General features: G+C 48.8%; 15 protein-coding genes across 15 annotated transcripts; 11 read left to right on the forward strand and 4 right to left on the reverse strand.

Annotated features, from left to right (window-relative positions):
• Window positions 1–284: 284 nt before the first annotated feature.
• Window positions 285–2,260, reverse strand: LOC111077247 (probable cytochrome P450 6d2). The gene is made up of 4 exons (XM_022371446.2): window positions 1,460–2,260; window positions 932–1,377; window positions 612–860; window positions 285–545 (listed from the first exon to the last, which is right to left on the reverse strand). Exons 1-4 carry the CDS (start codon window positions 2,152–2,154, stop codon window positions 382–384), a joined length of 1,554 nt encoding a protein of 517 aa, XP_022227138.2. The 5' UTR covers window positions 2,155–2,260; the 3' UTR covers window positions 285–381.
• A 192-nt stretch (window positions 2,261–2,452) lies between these two features.
• Window positions 2,453–3,074, reverse strand: LOC111081391. Its single transcript, XM_022377443.2, has 2 exons — window positions 2,797–3,074; window positions 2,453–2,728 (listed from the first exon to the last, which is right to left on the reverse strand). The coding sequence occupies exons 1-2, from the start codon at window positions 3,006–3,008 to the stop codon at window positions 2,491–2,493; spliced, it is 450 nt and encodes a 149-aa protein (XP_022233135.2). The 5' UTR covers window positions 3,009–3,074; the 3' UTR covers window positions 2,453–2,490.
• A 124-nt stretch (window positions 3,075–3,198) lies between these two features.
• On the reverse strand, window positions 3,199–3,746 carry LOC111081389. Its single transcript, XM_022377441.2, has 2 exons — window positions 3,481–3,746; window positions 3,199–3,418 (listed from the first exon to the last, which is right to left on the reverse strand). Exons 1-2 carry the CDS (start codon window positions 3,729–3,731, stop codon window positions 3,298–3,300), a joined length of 372 nt encoding a protein of 123 aa, XP_022233133.2. The 5' UTR covers window positions 3,732–3,746; the 3' UTR covers window positions 3,199–3,297.
• A 105-nt stretch (window positions 3,747–3,851) lies between these two features.
• LOC111081399 lies at window positions 3,852–4,956 on the reverse strand. The gene is made up of 2 exons (XM_022377453.2): window positions 4,204–4,956; window positions 3,852–4,127 (listed from the first exon to the last, which is right to left on the reverse strand). Exons 1-2 carry the CDS (start codon window positions 4,617–4,619, stop codon window positions 4,016–4,018), a joined length of 528 nt encoding a protein of 175 aa, XP_022233145.2. The 5' UTR covers window positions 4,620–4,956; the 3' UTR covers window positions 3,852–4,015.
• A 528-nt stretch (window positions 4,957–5,484) lies between these two features.
• On the forward strand, window positions 5,485–6,611 carry LOC111077266 (lipopolysaccharide-induced tumor necrosis factor-alpha factor homolog). Its single transcript, XM_022371467.2, has 2 exons — window positions 5,485–5,878; window positions 6,384–6,611. Exons 1-2 carry the CDS (start codon window positions 5,592–5,594, stop codon window positions 6,484–6,486), a joined length of 390 nt encoding a protein of 129 aa, XP_022227159.1. The 5' UTR covers window positions 5,485–5,591; the 3' UTR covers window positions 6,487–6,611.
• Window positions 6,612–6,710: 99 nt separating this feature from the next.
• LOC111081396 (lipopolysaccharide-induced tumor necrosis factor-alpha factor homolog) lies at window positions 6,711–7,454 on the forward strand. The gene is made up of 2 exons (XM_022377449.2): window positions 6,711–7,175; window positions 7,237–7,454. The coding sequence occupies exons 1-2, from the start codon at window positions 6,904–6,906 to the stop codon at window positions 7,337–7,339; spliced, it is 375 nt and encodes a 124-aa protein (XP_022233141.2). The 5' UTR covers window positions 6,711–6,903; the 3' UTR covers window positions 7,340–7,454.
• Window positions 7,455–7,555: 101 nt separating this feature from the next.
• On the forward strand, window positions 7,556–8,466 carry LOC111081393 (lipopolysaccharide-induced tumor necrosis factor-alpha factor homolog). Its single transcript, XM_022377446.2, has 2 exons — window positions 7,556–8,013; window positions 8,106–8,466. The coding sequence occupies exons 1-2, from the start codon at window positions 7,712–7,714 to the stop codon at window positions 8,200–8,202; spliced, it is 399 nt and encodes a 132-aa protein (XP_022233138.1). The 5' UTR covers window positions 7,556–7,711; the 3' UTR covers window positions 8,203–8,466.
• Window positions 8,467–8,582: 116 nt separating this feature from the next.
• On the forward strand, window positions 8,583–9,870 carry LOC111077269 (lipopolysaccharide-induced tumor necrosis factor-alpha factor homolog). The gene is made up of 3 exons (XM_022371469.2): window positions 8,583–8,687; window positions 9,455–9,604; window positions 9,669–9,870. Exons 2-3 carry the CDS (start codon window positions 9,474–9,476, stop codon window positions 9,769–9,771), a joined length of 234 nt encoding a protein of 77 aa, XP_022227161.2. The 5' UTR covers window positions 8,583–8,687; window positions 9,455–9,473; the 3' UTR covers window positions 9,772–9,870.
• Window positions 9,871–10,147: 277 nt separating this feature from the next.
• On the forward strand, window positions 10,148–10,720 carry LOC111077254 (lipopolysaccharide-induced tumor necrosis factor-alpha factor homolog). The gene is made up of 3 exons (XM_022371454.2): window positions 10,148–10,358; window positions 10,413–10,551; window positions 10,618–10,720. Exons 1-3 carry the CDS (start codon window positions 10,148–10,150, stop codon window positions 10,718–10,720), a joined length of 453 nt encoding a protein of 150 aa, XP_022227146.2.
• Window positions 10,721–10,980: 260 nt separating this feature from the next.
• LOC111081397 (lipopolysaccharide-induced tumor necrosis factor-alpha factor homolog) lies at window positions 10,981–12,393 on the forward strand. Its single transcript, XM_022377450.2, has 4 exons — window positions 10,981–11,151; window positions 11,213–11,342; window positions 11,399–11,992; window positions 12,060–12,393. Exons 1-3 carry the CDS (start codon window positions 11,061–11,063, stop codon window positions 11,499–11,501), a joined length of 324 nt encoding a protein of 107 aa, XP_022233142.1. The 5' UTR covers window positions 10,981–11,060; the 3' UTR covers window positions 11,502–11,992; window positions 12,060–12,393.
• A 754-nt stretch (window positions 12,394–13,147) lies between these two features.
• LOC111077251 lies at window positions 13,148–13,976 on the forward strand. The gene is made up of 2 exons (XM_022371450.2): window positions 13,148–13,692; window positions 13,766–13,976. The coding sequence occupies exons 1-2, from the start codon at window positions 13,448–13,450 to the stop codon at window positions 13,863–13,865; spliced, it is 345 nt and encodes a 114-aa protein (XP_022227142.2). The 5' UTR covers window positions 13,148–13,447; the 3' UTR covers window positions 13,866–13,976.
• Window positions 13,977–14,161: 185 nt separating this feature from the next.
• LOC111081394 (lipopolysaccharide-induced tumor necrosis factor-alpha factor homolog) lies at window positions 14,162–14,768 on the forward strand. The gene is made up of 3 exons (XM_022377447.2): window positions 14,162–14,353; window positions 14,416–14,551; window positions 14,612–14,768. Exons 1-3 carry the CDS (start codon window positions 14,203–14,205, stop codon window positions 14,715–14,717), a joined length of 393 nt encoding a protein of 130 aa, XP_022233139.1. The 5' UTR covers window positions 14,162–14,202; the 3' UTR covers window positions 14,718–14,768.
• A 261-nt stretch (window positions 14,769–15,029) lies between these two features.
• On the forward strand, window positions 15,030–15,658 carry LOC111081392 (lipopolysaccharide-induced tumor necrosis factor-alpha factor homolog). The gene is made up of 2 exons (XM_022377444.2): window positions 15,030–15,357; window positions 15,430–15,658. The coding sequence occupies exons 1-2, from the start codon at window positions 15,032–15,034 to the stop codon at window positions 15,533–15,535; spliced, it is 432 nt and encodes a 143-aa protein (XP_022233136.2). The 5' UTR covers window positions 15,030–15,031; the 3' UTR covers window positions 15,536–15,658.
• Window positions 15,659–15,879: 221 nt separating this feature from the next.
• LOC111081390 (lipopolysaccharide-induced tumor necrosis factor-alpha factor homolog) lies at window positions 15,880–17,000 on the forward strand. The gene is made up of 3 exons (XM_022377442.2): window positions 15,880–16,335; window positions 16,394–16,523; window positions 16,586–17,000. Exons 1-3 carry the CDS (start codon window positions 16,080–16,082, stop codon window positions 16,701–16,703), a joined length of 504 nt encoding a protein of 167 aa, XP_022233134.2. The 5' UTR covers window positions 15,880–16,079; the 3' UTR covers window positions 16,704–17,000.
• A 1,400-nt stretch (window positions 17,001–18,400) lies between these two features.
• Window positions 18,401–20,716, forward strand: LOC111077253 (YY1-associated factor 2). The gene is made up of 2 exons (XM_022371453.2): window positions 18,401–18,833; window positions 19,032–20,716. Exons 1-2 carry the CDS (start codon window positions 18,695–18,697, stop codon window positions 19,343–19,345), a joined length of 453 nt encoding a protein of 150 aa, XP_022227145.1. The 5' UTR covers window positions 18,401–18,694; the 3' UTR covers window positions 19,346–20,716.
• The last annotated feature ends 5,252 nt before the right edge of the window (window positions 20,717–25,968 follow it).

A 25,968-nucleotide genomic window follows, 5' to 3' on the forward strand; every position in this document is an offset into this window, starting at 1 on the left:
GGAGCAATTTGTCGGTGAAACATTTTCCATATTACATCAGCATCCATCTGCGCACTACATGCTGGAAGAAGGGAAAATATATATGTAAATATTTGATAGTCTGCATAGTATGCAGGATTACGTTGAGTGGCTGCAGACTTTTGCGGGTCAGTGTATTGCTTACTGAACGCGTTCTTGAGCTGCTCAAAGCAGCTGTTATTTTGTTGCTGTAACTTCAGCTCAGAGCGAGTGAGCGAGAGAGAGAAAGAGAGGAAAGCTTAAAGCTCAAGCTTTGGTTTGTTTGCTGACAGTTAATAATTCACTTTGTTTATTTGAGAGAGAGATGTAAGTAAAAGACAAAAATATTAATTGGGAAGGGAATAGGTAATACAACTATTCCCTCTACTTTCGTTTGTTCAAACGTAACTTCAGACCATCCTTGGGCACCATGACGGGAGCTTCATCGAAACGGAACTCCACCTCCTTGCGCGGGGCCTGAACCAGATCAAAATTCGCCAGAATCTTGGCCACTGCCACCTTGGAGTTGACCTTTCCCATGCGTAGAGCTGTGAAAAGTGCAGAGAAATATATAGGAGCAGCTCGAGCCAGGCTAATCCAGAGTGGACTCTCACCTATGCAGTGCCTGGGACCCTCGCCGAAGGGCATGTAGGCCGCCTGGTCATAGTTCATGTTATCCGCATCGAAGCGGTGCGGATCGTAGCCCTCGGGATTGGGGAAGTAAACAGGGTCCCGATGGATGCCAAAGAGCGAGATGAGAATGGGCGTGCCCCTGGGGATGGTGTGACTGGTGCCCGGCACGGGATACTCTTCGGTGCACACTCGATTGAGGAAGGGCAGACCAGGATACTTGCGCAGGGTCTCTGGCATGGAGATACAATATAATCAGCGATCAGCGATCAGTGGTAGTGGGAGTGGGAGGCGAAGCACTCACCCATTAGGCAGAGATCCAAGAACTTGAGGTCCTGCACCGCCTCATAGGTGAGCTTGTCCGTGCGCTGGAGATTGTGCCGCTGAAGAACTGCGTCCAGCTCGTCGCGTGCCTCCTTCAGCAGCTCCGGGTACATGGCCAGCTCGTAGAGAGTGAAAGCGGCCGCGGCCGCCGTCGACTCCGACCCAGCGACGTAGAAGAGGAAGGCCTGTGCCGCGATCTTCTCGATGGACATGGCCTTGAGCTCCTCCTGGGCCGTCTCGATGTCCCACACCTCGTCGTCATCCTCGCCAATCTTGCCCGTGTTGCGCAGGCGGATGAGCAGCTGCAGCAAATCCTTGCGTACCACATTGTTGCGTTCCCGGAACTCGATGGTGCGCTTCATCATGTCCCGGAGAGCGATGAGGATGGGGCTCTCATAGCCCAGGCGGTTCATCAGCTTGGCAACGCTGTGGGAATGTGGGGAATCATGTAGATATGCTTCCAGAATCGGAGATTGCAGATTTCAGATTGCAGATTGGAGACACTCACGGCGGACAAATGAACATGGCCAGGTTATGCATCTTGAGCAGCCGAGAGTTGCTCCGAGCCTCCTCGTTGCTGATGGCCCGGAACTCGTTGTTTGGATCGCTGAAGCTGTCGATCTCCAGGCCAAAGATCACCGACCCAATGATGTCCACCGCATAGGTGGTCATCATCTCCTTCATCTCGATCTCATTGTCCGCCCCCGCCTCCGCCCCCTCCAGCACACCCCTCAAATGCTGCACCATCTTGTCGCCCACATCGTCGATGGTGCCGAACATTCCCTTGATCTTGCCCGACGAGAACGAAGGTGTCAGCTTGTGGCGCAGGTTGCGCCACGAGCTTCCTTTCAGGTTGAAGAGGTTCGCGTTGAGCGGATCGTTCTCCTCGTCCACATGGAGTCCGCGATCATGGAAGCTGGCAAAGTCGCTGGTCATGATCTGACGCGCCAGCTGCGCATCTCTCACCAGAATGCTCGGCCGGTTCAACAAATAGATGCCAACGATCTTGCCCTCGTGACGTTTGTATATGTCGCTCAGGGCCATGCCCAGACTCCTCTCCCTCTTCAAAACAGTGTTCAGTACGCCCATTGGGGTCTTGGCTTTCTCCTCATCCACGCCCAATCTCTCCCAGCTGCTGTACTGCCGCATCAATAAGTGATACAGCAGGCCCAGTGCCAGTATTAACAGTAGAATAGCCCACATCCTCTATCCGCACTTCTCTACAATGCACACCGTAGATTCTATATGAGGCGTCTATATGGTATATATGCCGCGCCTCGATAAGCTTTGCGAATGAGCGATAAAATGCAACTGCAACTGCAACGAACAGAGATTCCCATTGCATGCCAAAGTCCATAAATGGGAAAGCTGGAAGAAGCTTTTGGCTCTCCGGAACTCTGCTTTCGGCTTCGGTTGAAGAGATTCGATGCAGTGCAGCTACAGGCATGTACAGGCATACATCGATACTGGTGTACACCCAAGAATAGGAGCACAACGTTAATTATATTAATTAAAATTAAAATTTATTATTATTTTCTCTCATTTGTTCGCTTGAAGTTCCAGGGCCTGACGCTGCTTTCCCAGTTTCTTTTCGTCCAGCTGCTCCTTCTCCACCTTGCGGAAGCGCTGCCAGCGTCCGTTGTCCTCCACCTCGCCCCTCTGCAGCCGGAAGAGGGTGCGCTTGTACCAGCTCAAGGAGATGTGTCGCCCAATGAAGCATCCACAGGCGCCGCAATAGTGATTGACATCGTGACGTCCCGTCCAGCGAATGGGATTGCTAAACGGAAAGCACCCAGAGACATGAGAGAGAGAGAGAGAGAGAGCACGTGGCATCGTGGGGCCTACCAGCAGAGGAGAACGTTCAGGGTGCAGGCGATTTTCTGCAGACAGGTGACGGCCTCGCGCTCCACGCGCGTCATCTGCCACAGTCGACAGGCGGGGCACTGCAGCTCCTGCGGTGCGGTGGTCAGGTGACCCACCTGTGGCACGGCCGACACGTTGCCGTCTTCATTCTCGTAATCGCAGACACTGCCGTCCAGGCTCTCGGTGCTGGCCATTTCACAGCGACGACGCACAGACCTCTACTGACAACAGAGGCAACAGAAGCAGCAGCAGCAGCATCAGCAGCAGCAGCGGCAGTGTATCTCAATCTAATTCTGGGTGGATCGTAGCGCTGTGAGAGGGAGAGCACGCGATGATTTTTGGAAGAGGAGCCAGCCAAGTGGTGGCCGAATAAAAACGCGTTACTTGTTAAAAAATTGGACAGCAGCTGGGCGATGGCATTTATTTATAGATCACTTGTATAATTCTAGAGAAGCGGCATGTCGGGCGTCGGTCGTCGGTCGGCTAAGTGGGACGCCAGTGGAAGCCCAGATGTCCGCCGCATCTGCTGCAGAAGACCCGTTTGGTCTTGAGGCGACTCTGCAGGCACGAGTACACAAAGGTCAGGGCGAAGATCGGGAAGCAGCTGCAAGTGGATTGAGAGTTGGCATAGAGATAGCTAGGATAGAGAGGACAGAGAACACTCACCAGGATAGGGCGGAGAGCAGACAGCTGAGCTGGCCCAGGGCCCCAGTCATCTCGACCGTCTCCGTCTTGGAGTCCTGCTGGCAGAGCGGACAGCTCACCTGGTAGCTGCTGGGGCCAATGCTGAAGAAGCGCACCTGCGGCTTGCCAGCATTTCCCTGCAGCGTGGCCGTGGTGGCCGCCGAATTGTTGTCCAGCTCCAGCTCCAGGTCCAGATCCACCTCCTCCAATTCCTTACTCGGCTCGCTCGGCATTGCGACTGGCCAAGACAGCGGGCCAAGCAGTTTGGCCATCGGTTGAGCACGCGACGCGCCACCACAGAGATCACCGAAGAGCGAGGATCGTGCCAAAGAGACAACCGAAGAGCGGAAGATCGAACCAAAGAGATTCGGCGAAAAGTAACAATTTATATTTCTTTTTGGGAATGTATGTATCATCTTCTCTCGTTCCAAGGTCAACAAAACTACTTAAAAATAATAAAAACAAAATAAAACAAACGAAAAACATAGCTTCCCCCCCCCCCTTCGATCAGCCATTGTCATTGCCGCTTCCAGGCACCCAAGAGATAGCCGCACTTGCCACAGATGACCTTGCAGTCGTCGTTGGAGCGTCGCATGCAGCAGGGATAGATGGGCAGCAGGGCAAAGCAGCTGCAAAACAGGCAGAGACCAGCATTAAAAGGGGTGGGGCTCGGAATGACTGTAGCACATCCCTCCTCCTACTCACCACATGGTCAGTAGTCGCTCCAGACGCACCCCCTGCTCGTGCAACCGCTCGTGGCACTCCGGACAGTACATCTGCCGCAGGCAGCTGATGTTGGTGGCGGCAGGCGCGGCCGGTGACACCTTCTCGGCCAGCTGGCCCGTGGAGTTGGACTTCCTGCAGAAGTAGGAGTCCGGGCCGCGATCAATGTCCGCATAGCCATAGGGATAGCCGCGATGTGGGGGCGTGCTGGCCGCCAGGAGCAGCTTGTCCAGGGCTTGGGCCGACTGCTGCTTGGCCTGGCCGCAGCTGGCATTCAGGTTGATCTCGACCAGCTCCGAGTGGAACTCCTCCTCCCACTGGGACGGGGACAACCGCGACGGCGTCGGCGACGGCGACGGATCCTCGACCTGCACATTGAACTTCAGTTGCCGACTCATGTTGTTGAACTGACGAGACAATATTTTCTATTTGCCTATAAATTGGGTTATTTTTCCCTTACAATTGAAACATTCAAGACATCAAAAACATTGGACGAATGTTTGCCGAGCAGGGGGCAGGGGTGATCTATCTATTGGCCAAAAAAACCAGTTGTTCATCTGTTTTTGTCAGGCCCCCCTGCGCCGACTCGCAGACTCTGTTTGTCTAACACTATTTTCATGGCTGCAAAGTTAACGGCTCTGCGCACTTGAATCCAAAGTCAAAGCGATGAAAGCTCCACGGAAGCTCCCCCTCGAATCGAGTGGGTGGCAAGCACAGCTATTAGGGTGGTCTGAAATATGTATTCGGAAAACAATTATGGCAGGGGCAAAATTATATTGCGAAGTGCAGTAAAAATACTCTTTCGATGCAGAACCTGAAGAGAATTAATTCCAAAATCTATTTTGTATATAATTGGTAGTATTTTCTCGCGCTCTTTCATCTCTCACTAATCTCATGCCACAACTGGCGAGATTGCGATTCGTTTCGCTACCCCTAACCACACCTATTTCTGGTTATAGATTACACATTTAAAATTACAAGGCGAGCTGCTCCCCATTCCGCGACAATCTGTCAACACTTCGTCGCTTATTCATCAGCGGTACGTACATACATACGTACACAGTACTGCTGTACGAGTATTGGTGCACAGGGGCAGTGCTGCGAGGTGAATCATCATCTTCTTCAGCGTAATACAATCGCACTTGTCCTCTCTTAATCAACCACACAATAAAAACCGATACAGCTACAGATGGGAACCTTTTATGGATGCGGCTGAAAATCCCCTCTTGCTCGGCTTTCCGATAAGATACTGATAGTGGCGCTCGAGGGCAAGGTTTTCTAGGCCTCCACTCTCAGGCGGCTCCTCAGTGCAACGCCAACCAGCAGGCCGAACGGTACACAGCATTTTTCAAAAACAAAGAGAACGAGACATGGACAGCAAGCAGCCTCCACCGTACAGCGAGCAGAGCGGATTCACCCCGGCGCAGACATACCAGCCAGGTGGACCCACACAGCCGCCGTTGTACCCACCCATGCCCCAGCCGCCACAGCAATCCACGGTGATCATTCAGACGACTACGACCTCGAATCTGGTGCCGATCGGCAGCGGACCCACCCGCATTCGCTGCCCCTCCTGCCACGCCGATGTTCTGACCACCGTTAAGAGCACCCCCTCGGGACGAACCCACTGCTGGGCGATGATCCTGTGCCTGTTCATGTGAGTAGCGACGGCCATGAAATGTGCCCCCCCCCCCCACGACCCCACAATGTGTGCAACGGATCAGCCATATCAGCCAGCAGTATGAGTAAATTCGCTGTTCTCGAACAGCAGGTATTGTAAATAGTGTTTGTACATAAGAGTCACACTCTCTTATCGCCAGATACATAGACATAACATACATATGTACATATGTATGTGCGGGTGTACAGGCCTGAGTGATGTGTGTACGAAAGAGAGTCAGTCGACTGACTTGTGGTTGTGGGTTGTGCTACCCACCAACACGCGAAAGCGTTGTTATCTCAAGTGGAAATGGAGTTGAGTCAGATAGGAAATTGACGTAGAGCAGTAGAAATAGCCAGACACGTTCCTTCCATCGATTGAGTCGATTTAGTTGATTTATTGGCCCGAATTACACCCACTATGTACTGTTATCATTACTATGAATCACTCACCACAAAGAACGGAGTTTACTCACTCGCTGTGTATCTCTTTCTCCCCACAGCTGCTGGCCTTGCGTGTGCCTGCCCTACTGCATGGACTCCTGTCAGAACGCCAACCATTACTGCCCCAACTGCAGTGCGTACATCGGCACCTTCGAGAATTAGTTATAATGTAAACATATACGAGCGCTATCCATTAGCCAGCGCAACTTAATCAACTGTAAATATAATCACGAGAACCCACATTAAACACAAGATTCCAACAGGAAAAAGAAAAAAGACAAACTCAACGATTTGTTTACTTGCTTTAGCTCTTCTGGCATATAGCATATATAATGTGTCTCACTTGCTTATGTATAATCCGTCCATAAGTTTTTTCTGGCTCAACTTTCTGTATGTCCAATCCAATCAATATGGCAGCAGCCCCCCTTTAGCACCCATTTGAACTGCCATTAGCGATTACTCAACTCAGACTCTATCGCTGATTAGTCAGAAGAGATAACTAGCTGTGATAGTACGCACTACATACACTCAGCCACCACAAATGGGCGCACCCGGAACGGGTTCAGTGTATGTCATACCATGAACATGAACACCACCTCGCAGGTGGTAATTACCGCCGAAACCTTTGAGCCGGTCTGCCAGCCAATCTCCCTACCACCCGGCACCGTGGTGGCGACCCAGCAACCTATTTCTAGCCGCACTCCGATTGGGACAGGAGATAGCTCGCTGAAAGTCGGCTGGCAGCCGATGCAAGTTCGGTGTTCCTCCTGCCATGGTGAGGTGCAGACCAGCCTGATTATCGCCTCCACAAAGACCACCCATCTGTGCGCCTTGATACTGTACATTTGCTGGTAAGTGGATTCGAGTGTGCTACTACTGGGTACTCGGATTAACAGATGAACTTGATTTTAGCCTCTGGCCATGCGTCGTCCTGCCCTACTGCTTCAACTACTGCAAGAATGTGCGACATTTCTGCCCCAACTGTGGAAACTACATAGGGACCTATTCGATTTGATTTAGTGTTAAAATTATCCAAGCCGCTATTAAACGATTCAAAATGAACAGTTTTTAAAAGCTCTGCTTCAGTTTTTTATTCAGCTGTTGAAAGCTCTGCAAGAAGAGCCAGCAAACGATAAATATCTATCATGCCTATCGATAGGCCATAGATAGCATAGTCTCTCGCATTTGCGCATTCCTCCTCGTTCAACGTTCGTTTTCTTTTCAGTTCAGTTTCAGACTCTTTCCGTGTGTTTACTTCTTGCTTTGCATTTTCTGGAAGAAGAAGACACTGCGTTATCGCGAGAACTGTGCATTAAATACAGTTGTGCGAGCTTTTGCAGTTCTTTCGAGTTAAAACGTTTCGAGTATCCAAGTTGTTCGAGCAGATATGGCAGACTACAGCAAACTGGGATCGCCACCGGCTTACATGGACGAAGCCTCGGCTCCACCGCATTCTGAAATGATTCACTATGCACCACAGCCGATGTATCCGCCGCTGCAGCCACCGCCTCAAGTGGCACCGGTACAGGTTGCACCTCCTCAGGTGGTGCACCACACCACCACTGTTGTAGTTGATAGCCAGGGACGCGGAATGGTCTGCCCCCAGTGCAATGCCCGTATCCGTGTGCGCACCGATTTCCATCCCACGGGCAAAACCTACTGCCTGGCAGCTCTGCTCTGCCTTTTCCTGTAAGTAACACACACACACACACACAACTCAAAAGCGATGAGTAATCGTCGAACGTGCTGAATAAACAAATTGTGCTTTTTGTTTCCGTTAGGTGCTGGCCCTGCGTCTGCGTTCCCTGCTGCTGCAACTGCTGCTACAAAACCAGCCAATTCTGCCCCAACTGCAACGCCTGCCTGGGCTCCTTCTAAGGAAAACCAAACCAGTGAACATTCGACACTCATATGTATGTACATAGATATGTGTGAACGTACATAAATTACATACTAAAATAATCACATAAACAAACATACATACATACGTAAATATGTATATATGTACTGACATTTGATCATACAATACTCGACGAAGTACGGAATAAACAGAATCGTATTTGTGCTTACAGCAAGCGAAAAATCAAATAAAGGCTTTGCAAGCGAAGCAGATTCCAATTCCGGGAATCCCATAAAACTAAATCGGCAAATTTTTGCTGTTGTTTCTGTTGTTGTTTCGGACCTGGCAACATTGTTGCTGCAGCATGTTGTGGTGGGTCGTGTCCGACTATCGCTTGTTGGCTCACGTGCGACTCCTCGGCTTTCCAATTGCGAATTTCAAATCATTTCCATTTTGGCGGCTCCAGGTTTCAGACTCTATCTCTATTCCGAAAAGTTGTTCTTGTGTGGTTGATAAGAAACTTGTGAGTATAAACAAATGTGCACCTGTAGAGGCTGTGTTAAATATCTCAATTAGAGTTCAGGTTTAGAGTAGATTTGATACGGTTTTGCAGCCCAACACCTTAAAAGGTCTTGTCCTTCGCCCTGACAGCAGTAACTGAACCAAGACACGCATAGATAGGCAAGTGTCAAGGGATTGTGAGGGCGGTAAAGCAGTGTGGCCGGGCACACCCCCATCAGCCTAATGATGATAATAACGCCGTAACGAGTTTGAATATAAATAGATGTTTTTTTTTTTTGTTGATTTTGTGAGGGAAAGCCAACAAAATTGCCAAAGGTACTAGCGCGCGCCGTCTTGTCCAGAACTAATACGCAGAAAGCGAAAGGAGATAGCGATGGAGATGAGGAATACAGAAGAGAATGACGGCATCCATCTGACATCAGAGGAACGACGAAAGGGTATCTGGTCTGCTGCGCCCAATGGATGACATCAGAGGAAGTCCAGAGCGGCGCTGAAATGTTTGGGAGTTGAATTGAAAACACAACAAAATTAACAGAGATAAGGTCGCGCACATGTGTCGCTTCTATGCAATTATAATCGCCTGCATTGGGTGTTATAGAGGGTCACTGGGGGGATAATTTGAAACTAAAATAATTCATGTTTCATGTCCAACTCCACTTGCACTCGCACGCGAACCAGTAGTTGTACCCGCGGGACTCAAGGTCGGTGGTGCAGTGCAGCAATCGATAATCAGTTGGGTCTTTCGTTCTCTGTCTGCGCTCTTTGCAGCAGCAGCATCATCAGCGTCATGTCCACACCCGTCGGTCCGGAGCCCAGCAGCCTGATCTGCCCCAGCTGCCGCCAGAACGTGACCACGCGCACCGAGCCAAAGGCCTCGACCAAGACGCACTTGATTGCGCTGATCATGTGTCTGACCTGGTAAGTGGCAACGAACCCAATACGGCAATCTGTTAATTCTAATTCTCTTCCTCCCATCGCTTAGCCTCTTTCCCTGCGCCTGCTGTCTGTACTGCACCGAATGTGCTCGCAACACGGCACACTTCTGCCCCTCCTGCAACGCTTATATTGGATCCTACGAGCGTTGAGCCCTGCCCTGCATTCCCTGTTCTGCTGCCCAGCAGCCCTGCCGGAATGCTGCGCTATTTTTCTTTATCGCAATAGTATTTTTGTATATGTCGTTGCCTCGCACAAGCATTTATTCCTATGCAGAATTTTGATGTCAAGCAAAATACTGTAGTACAAGATTAAGCTTATTTTGGTCCACAGCACAGAAATAAAGATTATCCGTTTAACTTTTCACAAAACTAAAGCTTAAATGGTTCTTTGGAATTTCTAAAAATTATTCGTCGCCTATCCCAGACTTAGACTACGCCCATGCTCGGTACACATGTGTATGACCATTAAGTTCAGGGCCACGTGTCGCAAATTGGAGTGCCCCCAAATGGCTAGAAATTAGTGGTAATGGAGGGTTCTTCGTCATGGTTAGGGGACAGCAGGGAACACGGCATGTCGGCTGTCGGATATAAAGCAGGGCTAGGCACGCTCCTGTTGGACTACTCAGCCATGGACGTGGACCTCAAGAGAACAGCCTACTACCCCTATTTGGGGGCGCAGGAGCCTGTACTTGTGCCAGGAACGCAGCCCAATCCTGTTCTGGTGATCAATGCCAATGGTAAGTGCGGCAGGGGCTGTAGAAATGATTCTATTAATCAGATTGCTGCTGCAGCAGCAGAGGCACAGCCGAAGCTGGGACCTGTGGCTCAGATCTTGTGCTGTCCACACTGCCGATCCACGATGGAGACCCGTCTGGAGCCGCGAGTGACCAAGCATACCCATGCCTTTGCCTTTGCTCTCTGTCTGACGGGGTGAGCGATGCCTAACACAAGAGGAGATCGTGTTTCCACTCAATCTCCCGCCTCCTCCACTTTTAGCCTGTTCTGCCTGGTGCCGCTGCCGTACTGCCTGAAGAGCTGCCAGAGCGTGGACCATTACTGCAGTCAGTGCAATCGGTTTCTTGGAAAGGCTTCCAGTTAATCTTTGGCTCATAATAAGCACATTCTTTCAGCAAAACTTAAACTCATAATAAGCACATTCTTTCAGCAAAACTTAAACTTGCAAAGGCCAAGTATATTTCAATCTTCCACTGAACTTTCTTTACACCACTCTGATAAGAACGCCCACATCAAATCGCATCCCACATATTTCCTCATTTATTCCGCGCAACACATACACACATATACTTTGAACTTGTGAAATCCCAATGGATGGCCCACAGCTACACAGCGCCGGAGCGGGAAATTCAGTTTCGTGCCGGACATCGAACGCTTCACACACTCGACGGAAATTGGCACAGCCATTGTAAGATTATAAGAGCATGGATCATAAGGGCACCGCTCCACCGGCATACGACCAAGGTTATATCCAAGCAGCTCCCCAGCAGATGGTTGTCCAACCTGCGATGCAAGGTGAGTAGGACAGTGCAGGGATTCCTCGTGTTTACTCATGTCGTCCCAATTCGTCGCGCAGCCCCCAACGTGCTGGGCGATATTCCGGCTTTGGCCACATGTCCGAGCTGTGGCGTCCGAAGGCAGACGGCTCTCACCTTTGAGGCCAACACCAAGACTCATCTTCTGGCGCTCGGCATTTGCCTGTTGGGGTACGTAGCACTCAATCGAAGCAGGATCGCCACGGAACTAATCATTCTCTTTGCAGGGGCATATGCTGCTTCTGCATTCCCTACTGCAACAAATCGTGCCAGACGGCCAAGCACAATTGCAGCAGCTGCGGTGCCTACTTGGGGTCCTACAACAACTAGATTCGAGAGGACCTTTTTGATTTTGTTTCACTTTCAATATATTCCCACACAATGTTGCGACATATGTACATACATATACATATGTACTTGCACTTACAAACATATATTTCTACACATGCATATGTACTATATTAATTATGAATAAAATCACCAATTAGCATTCCCATTCAAGCCTTATCAGCGGGGCTTTGCGATACTTCCAAGTATCGTGGGACTTGAACGGAAACTCAAAAGATTAAAATGACGCAGAGCAGAGCTGGCTCCAGCCTCAGTACCGAATCGATGTTTGCTCGGAGAAGACCTGCAGGCAAAATGCGCTCGCAAGAAGTCTATAGAAGTCTCACACAGCCGCCGGATGCTCCGGGTCCGCCGCCAGAGCCTGCGCCGGAAGAGAGTGCTGACGACAGCTGCCCCCACTGCGATGCAGCCCCAATGGTCGGCCAGGGGCATTCGAGGCTAAGTTGGTGGCACAAACTACGTGCGACTCTATCGTGAGTATTCACACAATATTCACACTGAATTTCCCTATTCCCTATTTCATGGAGTCCGTTTTTCCAGGCGGCCCCTCTGTTGCTTTCGCCTCCGATACAAAACGGTCTATAAGTGCAGGTCGTGCGGGTGGCGGGGTTCGTCACCCAGGTCCCCGAAAAGATGCAGCTATGAATGCAAACCGACTATAGGGATCGAATCGCAAATATGAGATTATATTGCTGAAAGATGGCTATTATTTCACGAGTTCCTATCATCACACTCGCACAACTACGTCAATATAATCACCGATTATACTCGGATTATTGTTAGAATGATAAGTTTCATCAAGTTATGGCTGTAGGACCAGTCCCATTCAGGATCTTAACAGAAAAACCAAATATATAAAGTATTATTTGCCAAATCTAAAGAGGCTATATATATATGTTTTTGGATATTTTTGGCAGGAGGTACATTAAAAGGGAAGAGACAGAGAGACGCGTTTGGGAAAGCTTTCCGCAACTGGTGGCACAGTTTTTGCGCAGAAATACTGAGAGAACTGTTGCATCGTGTTGAGAGAGCTGTTGCATCAGGAGACATGTTGCGAGAGCTGTTGCATCAGGAGTCATCAGCCACATGTTGGTCCGCCTGGGCTTATCGTTCATTGAGTAAACCTATGCAGAAATTGTAAACAATAAATCAGATATCATGGCTGCAGCGTAATGGATTACATTAGTAATTTAGTTCATTGTTTATTGCAATGCTACTTCGCCAAAATCTACCACTCCTCCAGTTCCTCCCACAGGCCCAAATATTCGACCAGCTCCTACAGCTCCACTGCTGTCACCGCCTTCTCGAGACTTTTGTGCAATCAGAACATCTTTGAATTAATCAATCAGAATTATCTTAGCTAAATGGACGATCCCAGCTACAATTTCATCTCATATTTGATTTGTTTAAGGGTTTAACACTTGAAATCGCCACAGAACTATCCGAAAAATTAAATATATGCCCAGAAACCTGTGTACATATAAGTATGTTGCACATATAGCTAATATATAGCTAATTCCCGGGACTGAAAGCTATCCTCTTAATGGAGCTTATGGCAGGTGATGGCAACATTGTTGCACAGTTGCACACAGGCTGCATGTTGCACATACGTACAAATAACTTTGGAGTTTTTGGTCCAGGAATCAGTTCTCTGTGCGACGTCTCTACTGCTGTTCGAAAGTGCGCAAAACTGCATCTCGTTCATCCGAAGGTCCATCTGCAGCCGCTGATAAGCGCACAAAAGCTGTGCACCCCATAGCTTTTGGCCTTGAACCATTTTTGCGTGGGATACCAGGCGCATCCAGAGGGAAGCTGAGCAGGATAGAGCTAATTCCCACGCAGAGTTCTATTTTTGGGCTGAGCCTTGCTGAGCTACAGCTACTATTTCATCAGAGTCGGAGTGTGCTGCGGCATCATTCGCTGCTTGAATGCCGTTCAAATTGCTGCCACAATACGGCCCGGCGTCACTTGTTGCATTGTTCGTGGACTGGCGTGAGAACTTAAAGAAGGAGATAAGAGCCAATGTGCTTGCCGCTAGGATGGGACAGTACCGGGTTAACCACAGGTACCACCGCATTCCCATCGAATGCTGTCCCCGATGCAAGTCAACGGCCGTCAAGTTGGAGTTCCGCACTAGTCGCTCCCAATGGAAGAAACTAAAGAAGAATTTGGTGTAAGTAATGCGGCTCCAAGTTACATTATGTCCAAAATAAATAAAATATTCCCTTGGTATTCCTTGCTTTCAGCGAACTATGCTTCTGTCGGCCATATATTCCAGCGGGCATGTATAAGCAGGGTCACACATGCCGATCCTGTGGCTGGATGGACGTAATAAAGATATGTTAAAGGAATATCCAAAATTGATAACATATATATCCACATTATATACTCACAAATATCTACACCATATCCAAATATTATTAATTACGATGAAATATTAATCCCAGTTCTTCAAAGTTATTCCCACTTGTTGTTTCTGCCTTATTAAAAAGGGTGGGGAGGGAGGGAAAGCATTAAGCCAGAGACAAGCAACGCATAGATAAGACAGCGCAAAAGCTAGCGGTGGAGCTTTTGGATAAAAGCTTTATTGTTTCGGCAAAGTATTGTAAAGTGTTGTGGCCCGAAAGCAAAGTCTTGAAAGTTCGTCGCTCGAATTCAGTTCTCTGTCGACCATCAAACGGAAATGCAGTACAATCAGCCACAACCTGGAGCCGGTGGCTATCCGTACCAGCCGCAGCCCCCAAGCTACGAGCAGGCCATACATGTCCCGGGTCCGGCTCCCGTCAGAGTTCAGGTGCAGGGTGCACCACCACCACCCGTGGTGATCATTCAGCGTGAGTGGGCAGCATCTGTTTGCAATTTCCCGGCTTGGGGCTCAGTCCATGATTGATTCCAGATCAAGCTGCTTTGCCGGTGGGTCCTGATGCCAGCTTCATCACCTGTCCCCACTGCCATGTCCAGAAGCTGACCCGCGTCGAGTATGCGCCCAGTGTGCGCACCCACTGCATGGCCGCCCTCCTCTGCCTGATTGGGTAAGATCTGCTCTCGCTTGTGTCTCGGTTATCTAATCTTTAATTGGTCCACGTAAACAGCCTCTGGTGCTTCGCCTGCCTGCCCTACTGCGCTACCAGTTGCATGAATGCCAACCATTTCTGCGGCAACTGCAACAAGTTCGTGGGCGTCTACAGCAGCGACTAGCAGCTTTCGGGCATCGATACTTTCAGAATAAACAAGCCGATCCATTCCAATCCATTCCAATCCAATCCAATCCAATCCGATCACATCATCACATAGTATCATACGAGTGCGAACATTTTTGCCTGGGTGTCGGCGTCGACAGACGAAAGACATTTTGCTCCCCATAGTGTAAACAATCGGGCAAGAAAGCTTTTCCACCACTAAACGGCTTTTATTGATAAGAATGCGATACGAGTCAACAATTTTTCGGTGCGTTCCATTGCCATTGACGCTCACCGACGAGTCATTTGTCCATTCACGCCCAGAAAATCAATATGGAACCCGTTTATCCAGCCGCTCCACTGGAGGCTCCGAAGGGCACAGGAGACGTCCTGGCCGAGCACCAGCAGCTACTGACACCGTCACCTCCCAGCTACGATCAGGCCACATCCTCTCCGGCGCTCACCACGGGACCCGCAGCGACTCCAGCTCCAAGTGCAGCTCCCGTCCAGCATACAGTGGTGGTGGTTCCTGGATCAATCTACGGGCCGGAGCCCCTGGACATTCAGTGTCCCTACTGCCACAACTATGCGCGCACCCGCGTCTCCTATCGGCCCAACTCGCGCACCCATCTGATAGCCCTGATTCTGTGCCTCTTCCAGTGAGTAATGCCGGGGAGTGTCCGCTGCTTCTGCTGCGTTTATCTGATTCCGTTTATCTGCTCCTATTACAGGCTGTACTGCTGCGTGTGTCTGCCGTACTGCATTGGCAGTTGCATGAACACCAACCACTACTGTGGCATGTGCGACCACTACCTTGGCAGCTACCAGCGCAAATGAGGATGGGCCTGATACCATGCTCTGGAGATGGGCTTCTTTCCTCTTTGTCTGTTTCCTCGCTCTTTTCATGCTTACACATTTATGTATAAAAAACGCTTAGATAATAAACTGATGATGGTCTTTAGCCAATGTTCACTGTACTTCAGATAGGTTGGGTATACATCCCTCCCCATTCATTGTGTGCATTAGATAAAGCTTCAGGCCAAAAAAACTCGTACAATTTTAAAGATATTTTCCGTTTTGCAATTGCCGAAAAGGTTGCCCAACCAGCCTCTCTCCCTTCGAAAGCTTTCAAGCTCGCTCTGTGGAGCGCGATCTAAGCCAAAACTTGAATCTGTAGGCAGTAGCTAGCAGAGAGCGAAACAGAAGAGACGACGAGCGACGCCAATCTGCGAATTCGCATCAATAAACAAAAACCAAGTTGGGATTACATATACACCACATACACACATTCATACATATGCATATATGTATATATAGAGGTGGAAGAACTTGAATCTCTTACGTGCAAACAATTGAAAGCTGAACTTCGCACTGGACGGCAATGGATCAGAAGCGGGCCATGCTCTATCCGCAGGTGGATTTCAACACGCCCAGCGCACCGTCACCGACGCCGACGACGACGCCAGCGAGGGAGTCGGTTGGGCCAGAGCTGGTGCCCGTGGAGGCTCCGCCATCGTACGATGTGGCAATAGGCACAAACGCAGTGACTGTTCCAGCAATTGCAGTCACCCCACAACCGCCGCAAGTGGTCTACGAGTATGAGCAACCAGCACAGCAGTCCACTGCTGTCCAAATGGGTAAGTGATTTCTTGTTAGACTCTTGGTATCTCTGACGTCATGGCTGGCTAATTGCAGAAACACTGAACTTGGGTCCGAATCCCTGCAGAGTACTCTGCCCTGCCTGTGGTGCCCAGAAGACCACACGCATGACTCACACGGCCAATTCGCGGACGCATTTGGGAGCTGGACTGCTATGCCTAGTCGGGTGAGTCCGATCATCGTGGGTTCCATGTGCGCATCCGTGCTAAACATTCTCATTTCTCTTAGGTGGTGCTGTTTTGCCTGCTTCGTGCCCTACTGCATGAACAGTTGCCGCACTGGCAACCACTACTGTCGCAAGTGCAACACTTTCCTCGGCGCATACAGCCCCAGCGGACTGAAATGAAGATAAGACTACGGTGAGATGTGATCTGGTGGTACCTACTCGTACATATAACACAAACAAGAGCTGCTATCTCAGCTGTTTGCCTAGATATTTGCATATGAATATATTAACCATAAACAAAAGCCGCTGCCGCTTACCTTCTTGTTGCTGTCGTCAAGCCTTTGGCGTACCATCTAAGAGCACAGCGTTGGTGGAGGTCGACGTGCATCGTCACTATGCTGCTGCCTAGCCTTAAATAATGTTAAATACTCGAATAGTCTCTATGAAAAACCACAATAAAGCCATGCAAGGGATAAAGAAGAAGATTTTAATTGTTTTTGAATTTTTTGCGCTTGTTTCGACAGTGCTGCCAAATGTTGCCATTCGGGATTTACCAACACTCCAAGACGGCGACTATTCTTTAATCGCCGTTATCTCAACGAAATTTTTCAGATATAAAGAAATATTAAGAGGGTCAAGAATAAAGTCATTTAATAATGTTTAAAAAGTGTTACTTTCCACATTAAATAAAATAAATAGGGTAAGCAAATGTTCTTACTACCTGTTGACTAGCAACAAGTGCTCACGTAACGTAACATACGATTCCCAATACGTTACACTCCAATCCCACTTACGTTTTTGATTGACCTTTTCTGTTTCAACCTTGTTTTATAAACAATAAAATAAAAAAGAGTTCTCAAAATTGGCAAGTCTTCTAGAAAATTGATTCATCAACCGGATAAAATTATATGCTAAATACTGAGAATTATATCTAGTTAGTTTTGTTAAGCCGAATATCAAAATCAAGGAAAATGATTTCCAATCCTGGAGAAGTACCAATTAACCCATTGTCGACCAGTGGATATTTAAATTTTTGTACGAATATCATTTTTGAGTGCAGTTTAGGTGAAAGATATAGAAGTTTTCTTTTTTTAAATAATGAAGATAGATAGGATTGATCTACACTAACAAATTAAAAACGAAATGGTTTAAATGTAAAAATATCATAAAAATTAAAAACAAACCAAAAAAATGTTTTCATTGCTCTTTGACACAAGCTGACTAATATAAAAAAAAAAAAAATTATAACTGCTTGCTGATAAAAGCTGACTGATTTGAAGGAGAAAAATTATAATTGATCGATGACAAAAACTGACTGATATGGCACGAAAAATTATTATTGCTCGCTGATAAATGCTGACTGATGTGAAACGAAAAATTCTTTTTGCACGCTGACACAAGCTGACTGATACGAAACGATTATTTATAATTGATCGCTGATAAAAATTAAAAAAAAAGGGAAAAATGTAAAAACTAGAATGCAATTATCTAAAAGCAATGCGTGTCCTTTGTTATTGTTTACAAATTGAACAATGGAGTTTTTCGCTTCCGTTTTTTTCTTCCAAGACCACATAGCTACAATACCCTGCCGCCAAACTCCAAAGCGACAACTGACGAACGTACTATCAACTTTGTCAATAAAATTTAAATTCGTGTCACGTCATGAGCTGAACGCGGTCAATCCCAGAGCCGAAGACCTGGGACCGTACGCTGAAACCTCAGCTGCCTCACTTTCATTGTATGAACTGGCACATCTATATGTATACCGAATGGTTAGTGTTAAAATGGAGCGGGGTTAAGTGGGCGGCTGATACTTTTTTTCCTCGGTATATTTTTGGTATATTTGTACAATGCGAAGGTATATTTCGGTATTCTTTTTCAATAAATCCGCGGTCACACTGGCAGAAAGTTTTTTCACAACAAAAAACCTCCGATTAAGATACAATTAAGCATCCAATGTGTGTTTTTAGCATTAAGAAACGCTTCTAAGCCAGTTGTGCGTGTCTGCCAGAAGGCTGCACCCCAAAATTGCCAGCATTTGCGCTGCGTTTTGGCAGCCACAACAACAGCAGAAGCAGCAGCAGCAGCAGCAGCGGCAGCAACAACAACGGTGGAAAGGAAAATTCAGCCCAGCTGCATTTCGCTCTATCCCCACCACAGCAGTTTCTATTATGGACAAGAAATCATCGCCCGTTCGACGACAAAAGCGCCAAGCGAAAGTGATTGAAGATAACTTTTGGGACTGCAGCGTCTGCACGTACAGGAACTCGGCCGAGGCGTTCAAGTGCCGCATGTGTGACGTGAGGAAAGGTGAGTGACCTCGATTTCATTTGCGACCACAGCGGCTGCGACTGTGGCAACGGTTGCTGCGTCACATTTCAATTACCCGTGAAGGACGGCGAATAATCGTTCGCTGTGCGCGTAATTTGTTTTCTTTGCTCTTGTGCAATGACGATGTTCTCCTCCACTCACTATCACTCTCTTCGTTCGTTCCCTCCACACCGCTAGGTACCTCCACGCGAAAGCCTCGCCTGAACTCGGCGCTAGTCGCACAGCAGGCAGCCACACTGCCAGGAGCCAGCGGCAACATGCCCAACGGCAAATCCGCATCCAGTTCACGGCACGGGAGTGGACACGACAGGCAGCGGCACAAAAGATACCCGGCCCGCTTGAAGAACGTTGATCGCTCCACGGCGCAGACACGCGAGGTGACCGTCAACTCGGTCACCGTCTTCATCACAGAGTACAAGGCGAAGCCGGTGAGCAGCAGGCGCGAGTCCAGCGAGCAGAGCTTCAGCGAGAGCAACGACAGCCGGAGTTAATTTGGAGCCCGTTGCCAGCCCAAGTCTGTGCTACCTTTTGATATTGTGCGCCACAATTCCCCAGGCCCTGCCCACGCTCCTTCCCCCTCGTCTAAGTGTACAAGTAACAAATTGTAAATTCTAACTGTTAGGCCCGAAACAATTGTAAATCGAAATCACTATAAGTTATTGAGTATTAGGCAACGTTCGAAGCCGAAGGCCCCCCGGTGCATGGCTTCAGCGACTTCCAGCCCAGCCCAGGCGAATGCAGAGCGGGAACAACGACAGAGACAAAACACGCATTTACACTGCATTACCCTCTGCAGGCCAGCCCCCTTCGAATGTGCTACCCTGTATATATTCTACCAGCAGATACATATAGATACGTACCTTGTATATCTGTCTCGTATTGTAATTCTAATCCCTAATTTATTATCGCTGAATGCATCTTCTGTGTATGTATATTTTCAACAAGGATATCGTTTACTGTATAAGTTTTCAATTAAAATATGATTTAAAGAAAGCTAATCTCACTGTTTAGAGCGAATCTGTAAACAAGTCCAAGCCCCCACAAAATGGTTTTTGTTAATACTTAGCCAATGCTGCTGTCAGCTGTCTTTGCGGATAGATCGATGATGCCTGGACAATTATAGACAATTTGATAATTTTAATTCGTTTGTATACAAGACTGATTAATAGTTACCACAAAACACACAGCATGCATGCATGCAGCCTCCACAACCACAGCCCAGGCCACACTCCCAGGTTCACACTTCTGTTCGCCCCCCCCGCCCCCAATAGGCAACCCGCCAAGCAACAATAGATAAATACTCCATCGAATAACAAGAATTTTTGTACTTAGCAGAGCCCCAACAGCTCTCCTCCACCATACAATATACCTAATTAGAAGACGATGAATTTTGATATGAACGATTATATTAAATATTGGATAATGGATATAATGGTTTATAATGTGCTTGATGTTTGCATTTTGAGATAGATTATTTAGCCACAACCTACACACTCCACACACACACACACACACACCCAGGCAACCCAGACAACACACTCGGAAGCCAGTACCTAATGCCAGCACAGCACCAGAGGCTACAGCTCACTCGAATACTGCCTGAGACTGAGTGTTGAATGTGTTGTAACTTCCAGTAAAACAAACTTCAGCTTCAGATTAAAATTAACATTAAAAACTTATACAAATAGTTTATAACTGATGCTTAGAGATGGTCAAACAATAATTAAAGACACAGAAACACACACACTTCCATCCATCCATCCATTCACAGGCTCATAGATACAACTCCCCACCCACACACACACACACTCACACACACACGAACATATACATATGCATACAAAGTTAGTTAAAAACTTAAATTCAAATTGTAAAGCATTCGATTTTAGAGCATTATAAAATACATTAAATAAATTTCAGAAATGCTACTTAAAATCCGTGTTGTGTCGAACATTTTACCTGGCTAGAATTATCTGAAATTATCACGTAATTCTATAGGTTGCACCTATTGGATGGGATTCCTGCTTCACGTTTAAAGTTCTTTAAAGGCAGCGGACCAACAAGCAACCCACAAGCAACCCCTCGCTGTGGATGCATGCCAGTACATCCACCATCGTTCCACTCAAAGACACAGCAGGACCAGGGGACCACCCACGCGTTGCCTTTGTCTATGGCTATGTGTGGGTGTGTGCCAGTGTGGGCCAGTGTCTGTGTGTGTGTGTGTGTGCTCTGAAGGGGAGGAAGAGGACGTGGACGAGGACATCATCTGTGTATCTGCTTACGCGTGCTCTCAGCTTTAGTTTGGGTCTCAGTCGAGACCCGAGACCGAGTTTCAGTTTCAGCTGAAGCCACTGTCTCTCGCTCCTATGTATGGTCGAGGGCTACGCCTTTGGCAGCTGCCTCAACTTTTCGCACAGCGCACATCGCACGCTTCGCAAATAAATTACAAATTGTTTCGTTCCAGCGCAGCTACTACTTACACACACACACACACACACACACACATACATACACTCCACACCAGCTCCACCCCAGCTCCAACTCCATCCTCATCCCCGTTTCTACCTCCTCGGCGACTCCAACACTCTACAGCCCTCACACAATTCGTTTCAAACATTCTAGCCTGACGTTCGAAATTTTCCCGTTCGCATTTTCTCTAAAATGTTAAAATTCACCAGGCCCAGACCCAGACCCAGGCCCTGCCACACAGCTACACCTACACCTACACCATGCCGCCACCCAATGGCCTCCCCCAGGCGGCACAGGACCTGCGTTATCAGCGCCGCACTCTGTGCGCTTATCTTCCATGTACGTTTCGTTCTTGGGTTCTGTTTCATTCGTTTGTTCGCTGCTCCTTGCGCCTCGTCCGCTGTCTCTTGGCTCTCCTCCACCCTGCTGCTGCCGCCTGCCTTCTTATCCGTTTGTTTGTCCGTGCTTCCGCCTCATCTGTGCGACCGTCCGCACATCCTGTTCCTTCTCTGCCATTTCCACGTCCTTGTGTGTAGTTCGGAAAATTTGGTTTTTCTCTAGAAAAGCGGCAGCAGCTAAAAAAGTTGCTGCAATTGGAAAATGTTAAACTCCTTGCGGCCGGAACTCAGCCTTGGGTCTGAGCCTGTGCCTGAGCCTGAGCCTGGACCGGGGACCTGGCTTCAATGTGACGCATACGCGGTGTGGTCCGGCCCGAAGATCGCCTGGAGAATGGACTCTAAAACTTCTGCTGTGGAGCGGCTGCGTTGGATTGGGGGGTGGATGGGGATGTGGGCATGTGGGTAATCCCCGCAAGTAACTTGAGCACTCTATGGCACAGCGCGCACGTGTGCCAGTGCCAGTGCCAGTGTCAGTATCATAGTGTTTGTGCGGGTGTGTATCTGTGCCAGATAGCCGCGAAGGATACTTGAGAGAGACAGAGAAGGAGAGAGTGTGGGCCCCCTTAAAGCTGCGATAGCTCTAGGTTTAAACACACTTTAGGCATTATCCATTTTAATTACATTAAAAAACTTTTTGTTGGCGTAAAATAAATTGGAGCCAAAGACGAGAACGAAGACCAAGATTTGGGGGCTAGGGCAAAAGGAACGGAAAACGGAAAACTTATGTCACTTTGATCCTTAAAAGTAACTTCAAGGCAACTCATGCGAGAGACAATAGGGAACTACCCCCAGCAGCGAATCGGCAGCGACTCCCATCCCAACCCCTGTTAGTGGCTCAGCCTCTTACACTCTCTCACTCTCTCGGTAATCAAGTTTAGTCTTTAAAATTGAAATTCCAGCATTAGGCAAGGAATGCGACAAACGGGAAATACCATCCGAAAGGGGTGGCTGCCTGCCTGACTGCCTGCCTGGCAAAGGCATTGACGGCTGTGCGAGAGGGGTAGAAATTTGCCTTCCTTCGCTTATCTGCCTCGAATGTGCCACAGCACGCATGGAATATACTGAAGAAATCGTTTGCACATTGCCAAATTTAATTTACAAATGAATACGTAAGATTTTCCAGTAGTCACTGCAGCAGAAATTAGTTAAAGAATGAATCGAATCTCAGTACTAGTACCAGCGGCTTTCTCGCTGTTTTCATTGATTAAAGTTTCAAATTAAAGTTGCCCAAAAACAGAAGGAAGAGGACGAAAAATGTATGACAGTCGCAGTGTCACCACCAACCCATAGACCCACGGCCCCACGGCAAGGGCCACATCCACATCGCCTGCCAGGACGAGCCGAGCCGAGCCGTGGCTGGGTCGTCAGCTTCATTGTGTTTATTTCTCATGTTAAAATCAAATTCCCGCGTGTGCAATTTTTCATTTGCCCCGAACCCGGCCCGGACCCGGACTTGGGCCCCGGGCAGCAGTAGCTGGAGCCGTAGTCGGAGCCCAGTGGAGAAATGAAAAGGAAGTGGAAAAATGTGTAAAGGTGCGTGTGGCGGGGTGGCAAGGGTGGCAGGGCTCGCATGGGGTGGGGTGGGGTGGCGTGGTGGTGTGATTGCTTGGCTGATTCTTCCGGCGTGCTGTCTGACGTCAGGTGAAGTCAGCTTAAAGACAAACTTTTCTAACAAACTTTGGCCGCCAGCTTCAAGAGCTTGTTCCTCGCCTTTTCTTGCTTTCTTTTTGCAGTTGAAGAATGGAGTCCAAGATGAGCTGCAGCAGGAGTTGGATGCACGCTGCAGGAAAAGATGGAGCTGGTGGGGCATTAAAGCCATTGCTGGAGATGCTGCTGGAGATGGTGCTCAGCTGCATTTTGGGTAACATTTTTCGATACCTGTCGGCATGTGTCGGGGTGTGCTGCTGCCTCAGCACCAAGAAGCATGCCCCAGCCGCTGTTCCTTGCCCCACAATCTCCGCGTGGCTACTCCTCCTTGGCGCCCGCATAACTTGCGCTCTAAACAAAACAAAAATGCGTTGGCAAAGCGTAGGACCAGAGACAGCCAGAGTCAGAGCCAGGGACATGGACAGAACAAGGGGCTGAGTCAGGGGCAGAGACAGAGACAGAGGCAAAGGCAGCTGGCTGCGATGACTACGATGGTGATGGTGATGGCGACACTGGCAACAGCAAAGGCAACATCAGCGGAATACCCTACAAATCAAACGGAGAACTCCATTTCTGATCTGCATTGGACGTGCACTAAAGCTTACAGCTGGAGGGAGTCGAAAGTAGAAGAGATGCCTGAAAGGAACAGGAAAAAGCGGAAAAGAATTAAAGCCAAATGAGAGCTCAAAAATCCATCAAGGAACTTATACAAAGGTGCGAGGTCCAGTTATCCCTGAAAGGGCATTCTCTCATCGGTGTGGGCGACTAGCAGCCCTAAACTACTCCTGCCCTGGCCATGGCTGGCTGGCTGGCTGGCTGGCTGGCTGGCTGGCTGCTTGCTCCCTGTAAGGACAGCGACAGGCCGACGAGGACGACGATGACTACAACGACGGCAACGGAGGCAACGGAGGCAACGGCAACGAAGGCAACGCCAAAAAGGAGAATGGGGGGAAAAGGCAACCCGAGAAGGGGGAAATGCGATGGTGAGAGGGGAAACGAGGCACGTTATGCGGAGGGAGGGAGGAAGGCAGACACGACACACCAAGTGTACAATAGCTTTAAGCTTAAACTCTCGCACACTTGCACGCACACACAGGCACGGCACAGAGAGACCGACACACAGATACACTCTAAGCATATATTGGGGAATACAGGGCCACAAGCAATTCAAGGGAAAAAGCAACATTTGGTGTTGCCTTTTGCCTTTTGGGTGGCAAGCAGAGAGACGCGAAGCGATGCGACCCAACCTTGGGGCCCATTTGGGGCACGATCGGAGCAGAGCCCCCAATAGGGGGCACCCTGTATGCCCCACTGGTAGTGGGTAGTGGGGAAGAAAATTCACGGACGAACGCTATATGTCCAAGTCCAAGAAAGAAAAATACTCGCTGCGACAACACTCCAGTGGAGTGCCAGGGATGGCACTTCCTTCCAGCTGCTAACCAAGAGGGGATCTCATTTTGGTATACTGTACGGAACTGGAGACGCGAGTATGGTAGATTGGTATACTGTACGGAACTGGAGACGCGAGTATGGTAGATGGACTCATTTAAGAATGAACTGATTGATATATTAATAAAAAATTGGTTTGGGGTTTGCTTTATTCGCTTAGCTGTTATGGGTGACGACACTCCCCACTGTAGATGTAGATCTTTGGCACATAAATGGGTCACTCTGCCCAATCTCTGACAACGTTTTCCGTATCGGCGATCAAGAAAGTTCTCCTTATCTGGGGAACAACGTAAATTAAATATGATATTAGGCGTTTGTACAGCTGACGACTAGCCAGCGATAAGAGTTCCATTCCGCCACAAATGGGTACTCCACCGGCGACAGAACTACAGCTACAGCTACAGCTACAGAAAACACCCCAGCCCTGGCGCATTGGAGCCGCATTGGAGCAGCAACGCGACTGAAGGCAAGGCAAGACGACTAGCCAGGCAAAGGCAAAGGCAGAGGCAGAGGGAGAGACAGAGGCAGCTCCAGCTATAGCTATAGCTACAGCTACATCTACAACTGGGGAGCTCGTGGAGCTCGGCGGGGTTCGTTGGGGCTTTGGGGGAGCCATCAAGTTGCGAATTCATCGCCACGTCGCTGGGCGTTTGACATATCCCCAATCTTGTTGGGGCTATGCTCCACCAAGTACCCAGAAATCGACGAAATTCAGTGTACGTAGACGGCAGATAGAAAAATTCGTTACTTTATGCCGCGTTCGCCCCCAAAATGGCCCCAAAAAGCCATGCACGCCAGTCATTGGAGCCAAGTTGGTGAACTGCTGGGGCGACTCGCCCGAGAAAGTCTCCAATTTTTCATGTGGAGGCCCCAATGGGGCACCAATCGTCGACTTACTGTCGCGAACTTGGCCCCCAAGCCCCAACCCGGGTGGTGGGGCGGCAAGAGAAGAGAGAGAGAGCACCAATAGCAGCGTGAGAGTCAATGGTGGAGCTCTCTGTCAGTCTCTCTCTGTGGCTCTCTCTGGTTGAGTGCGTGGTTGTGTGTGTCTCGTATCTGTGTGGGGGGCTCTGCTGAATATCTCTCGAGTGCGCTGAATGAGCTTGAAATATATTTCAAAATACAACGGACGCAACGGATCTGTTGGCCCT

This window comes from Drosophila obscura, unplaced genomic scaffold (genome assembly GCF_018151105.1).
Source record: "Drosophila obscura isolate BZ-5 IFL unplaced genomic scaffold, ASM1815110v1 contig_17, whole genome shotgun sequence".
NCBI classification, from domain to species: domain Eukaryota; kingdom Metazoa; phylum Arthropoda; class Insecta; order Diptera; family Drosophilidae; genus Drosophila; species Drosophila obscura.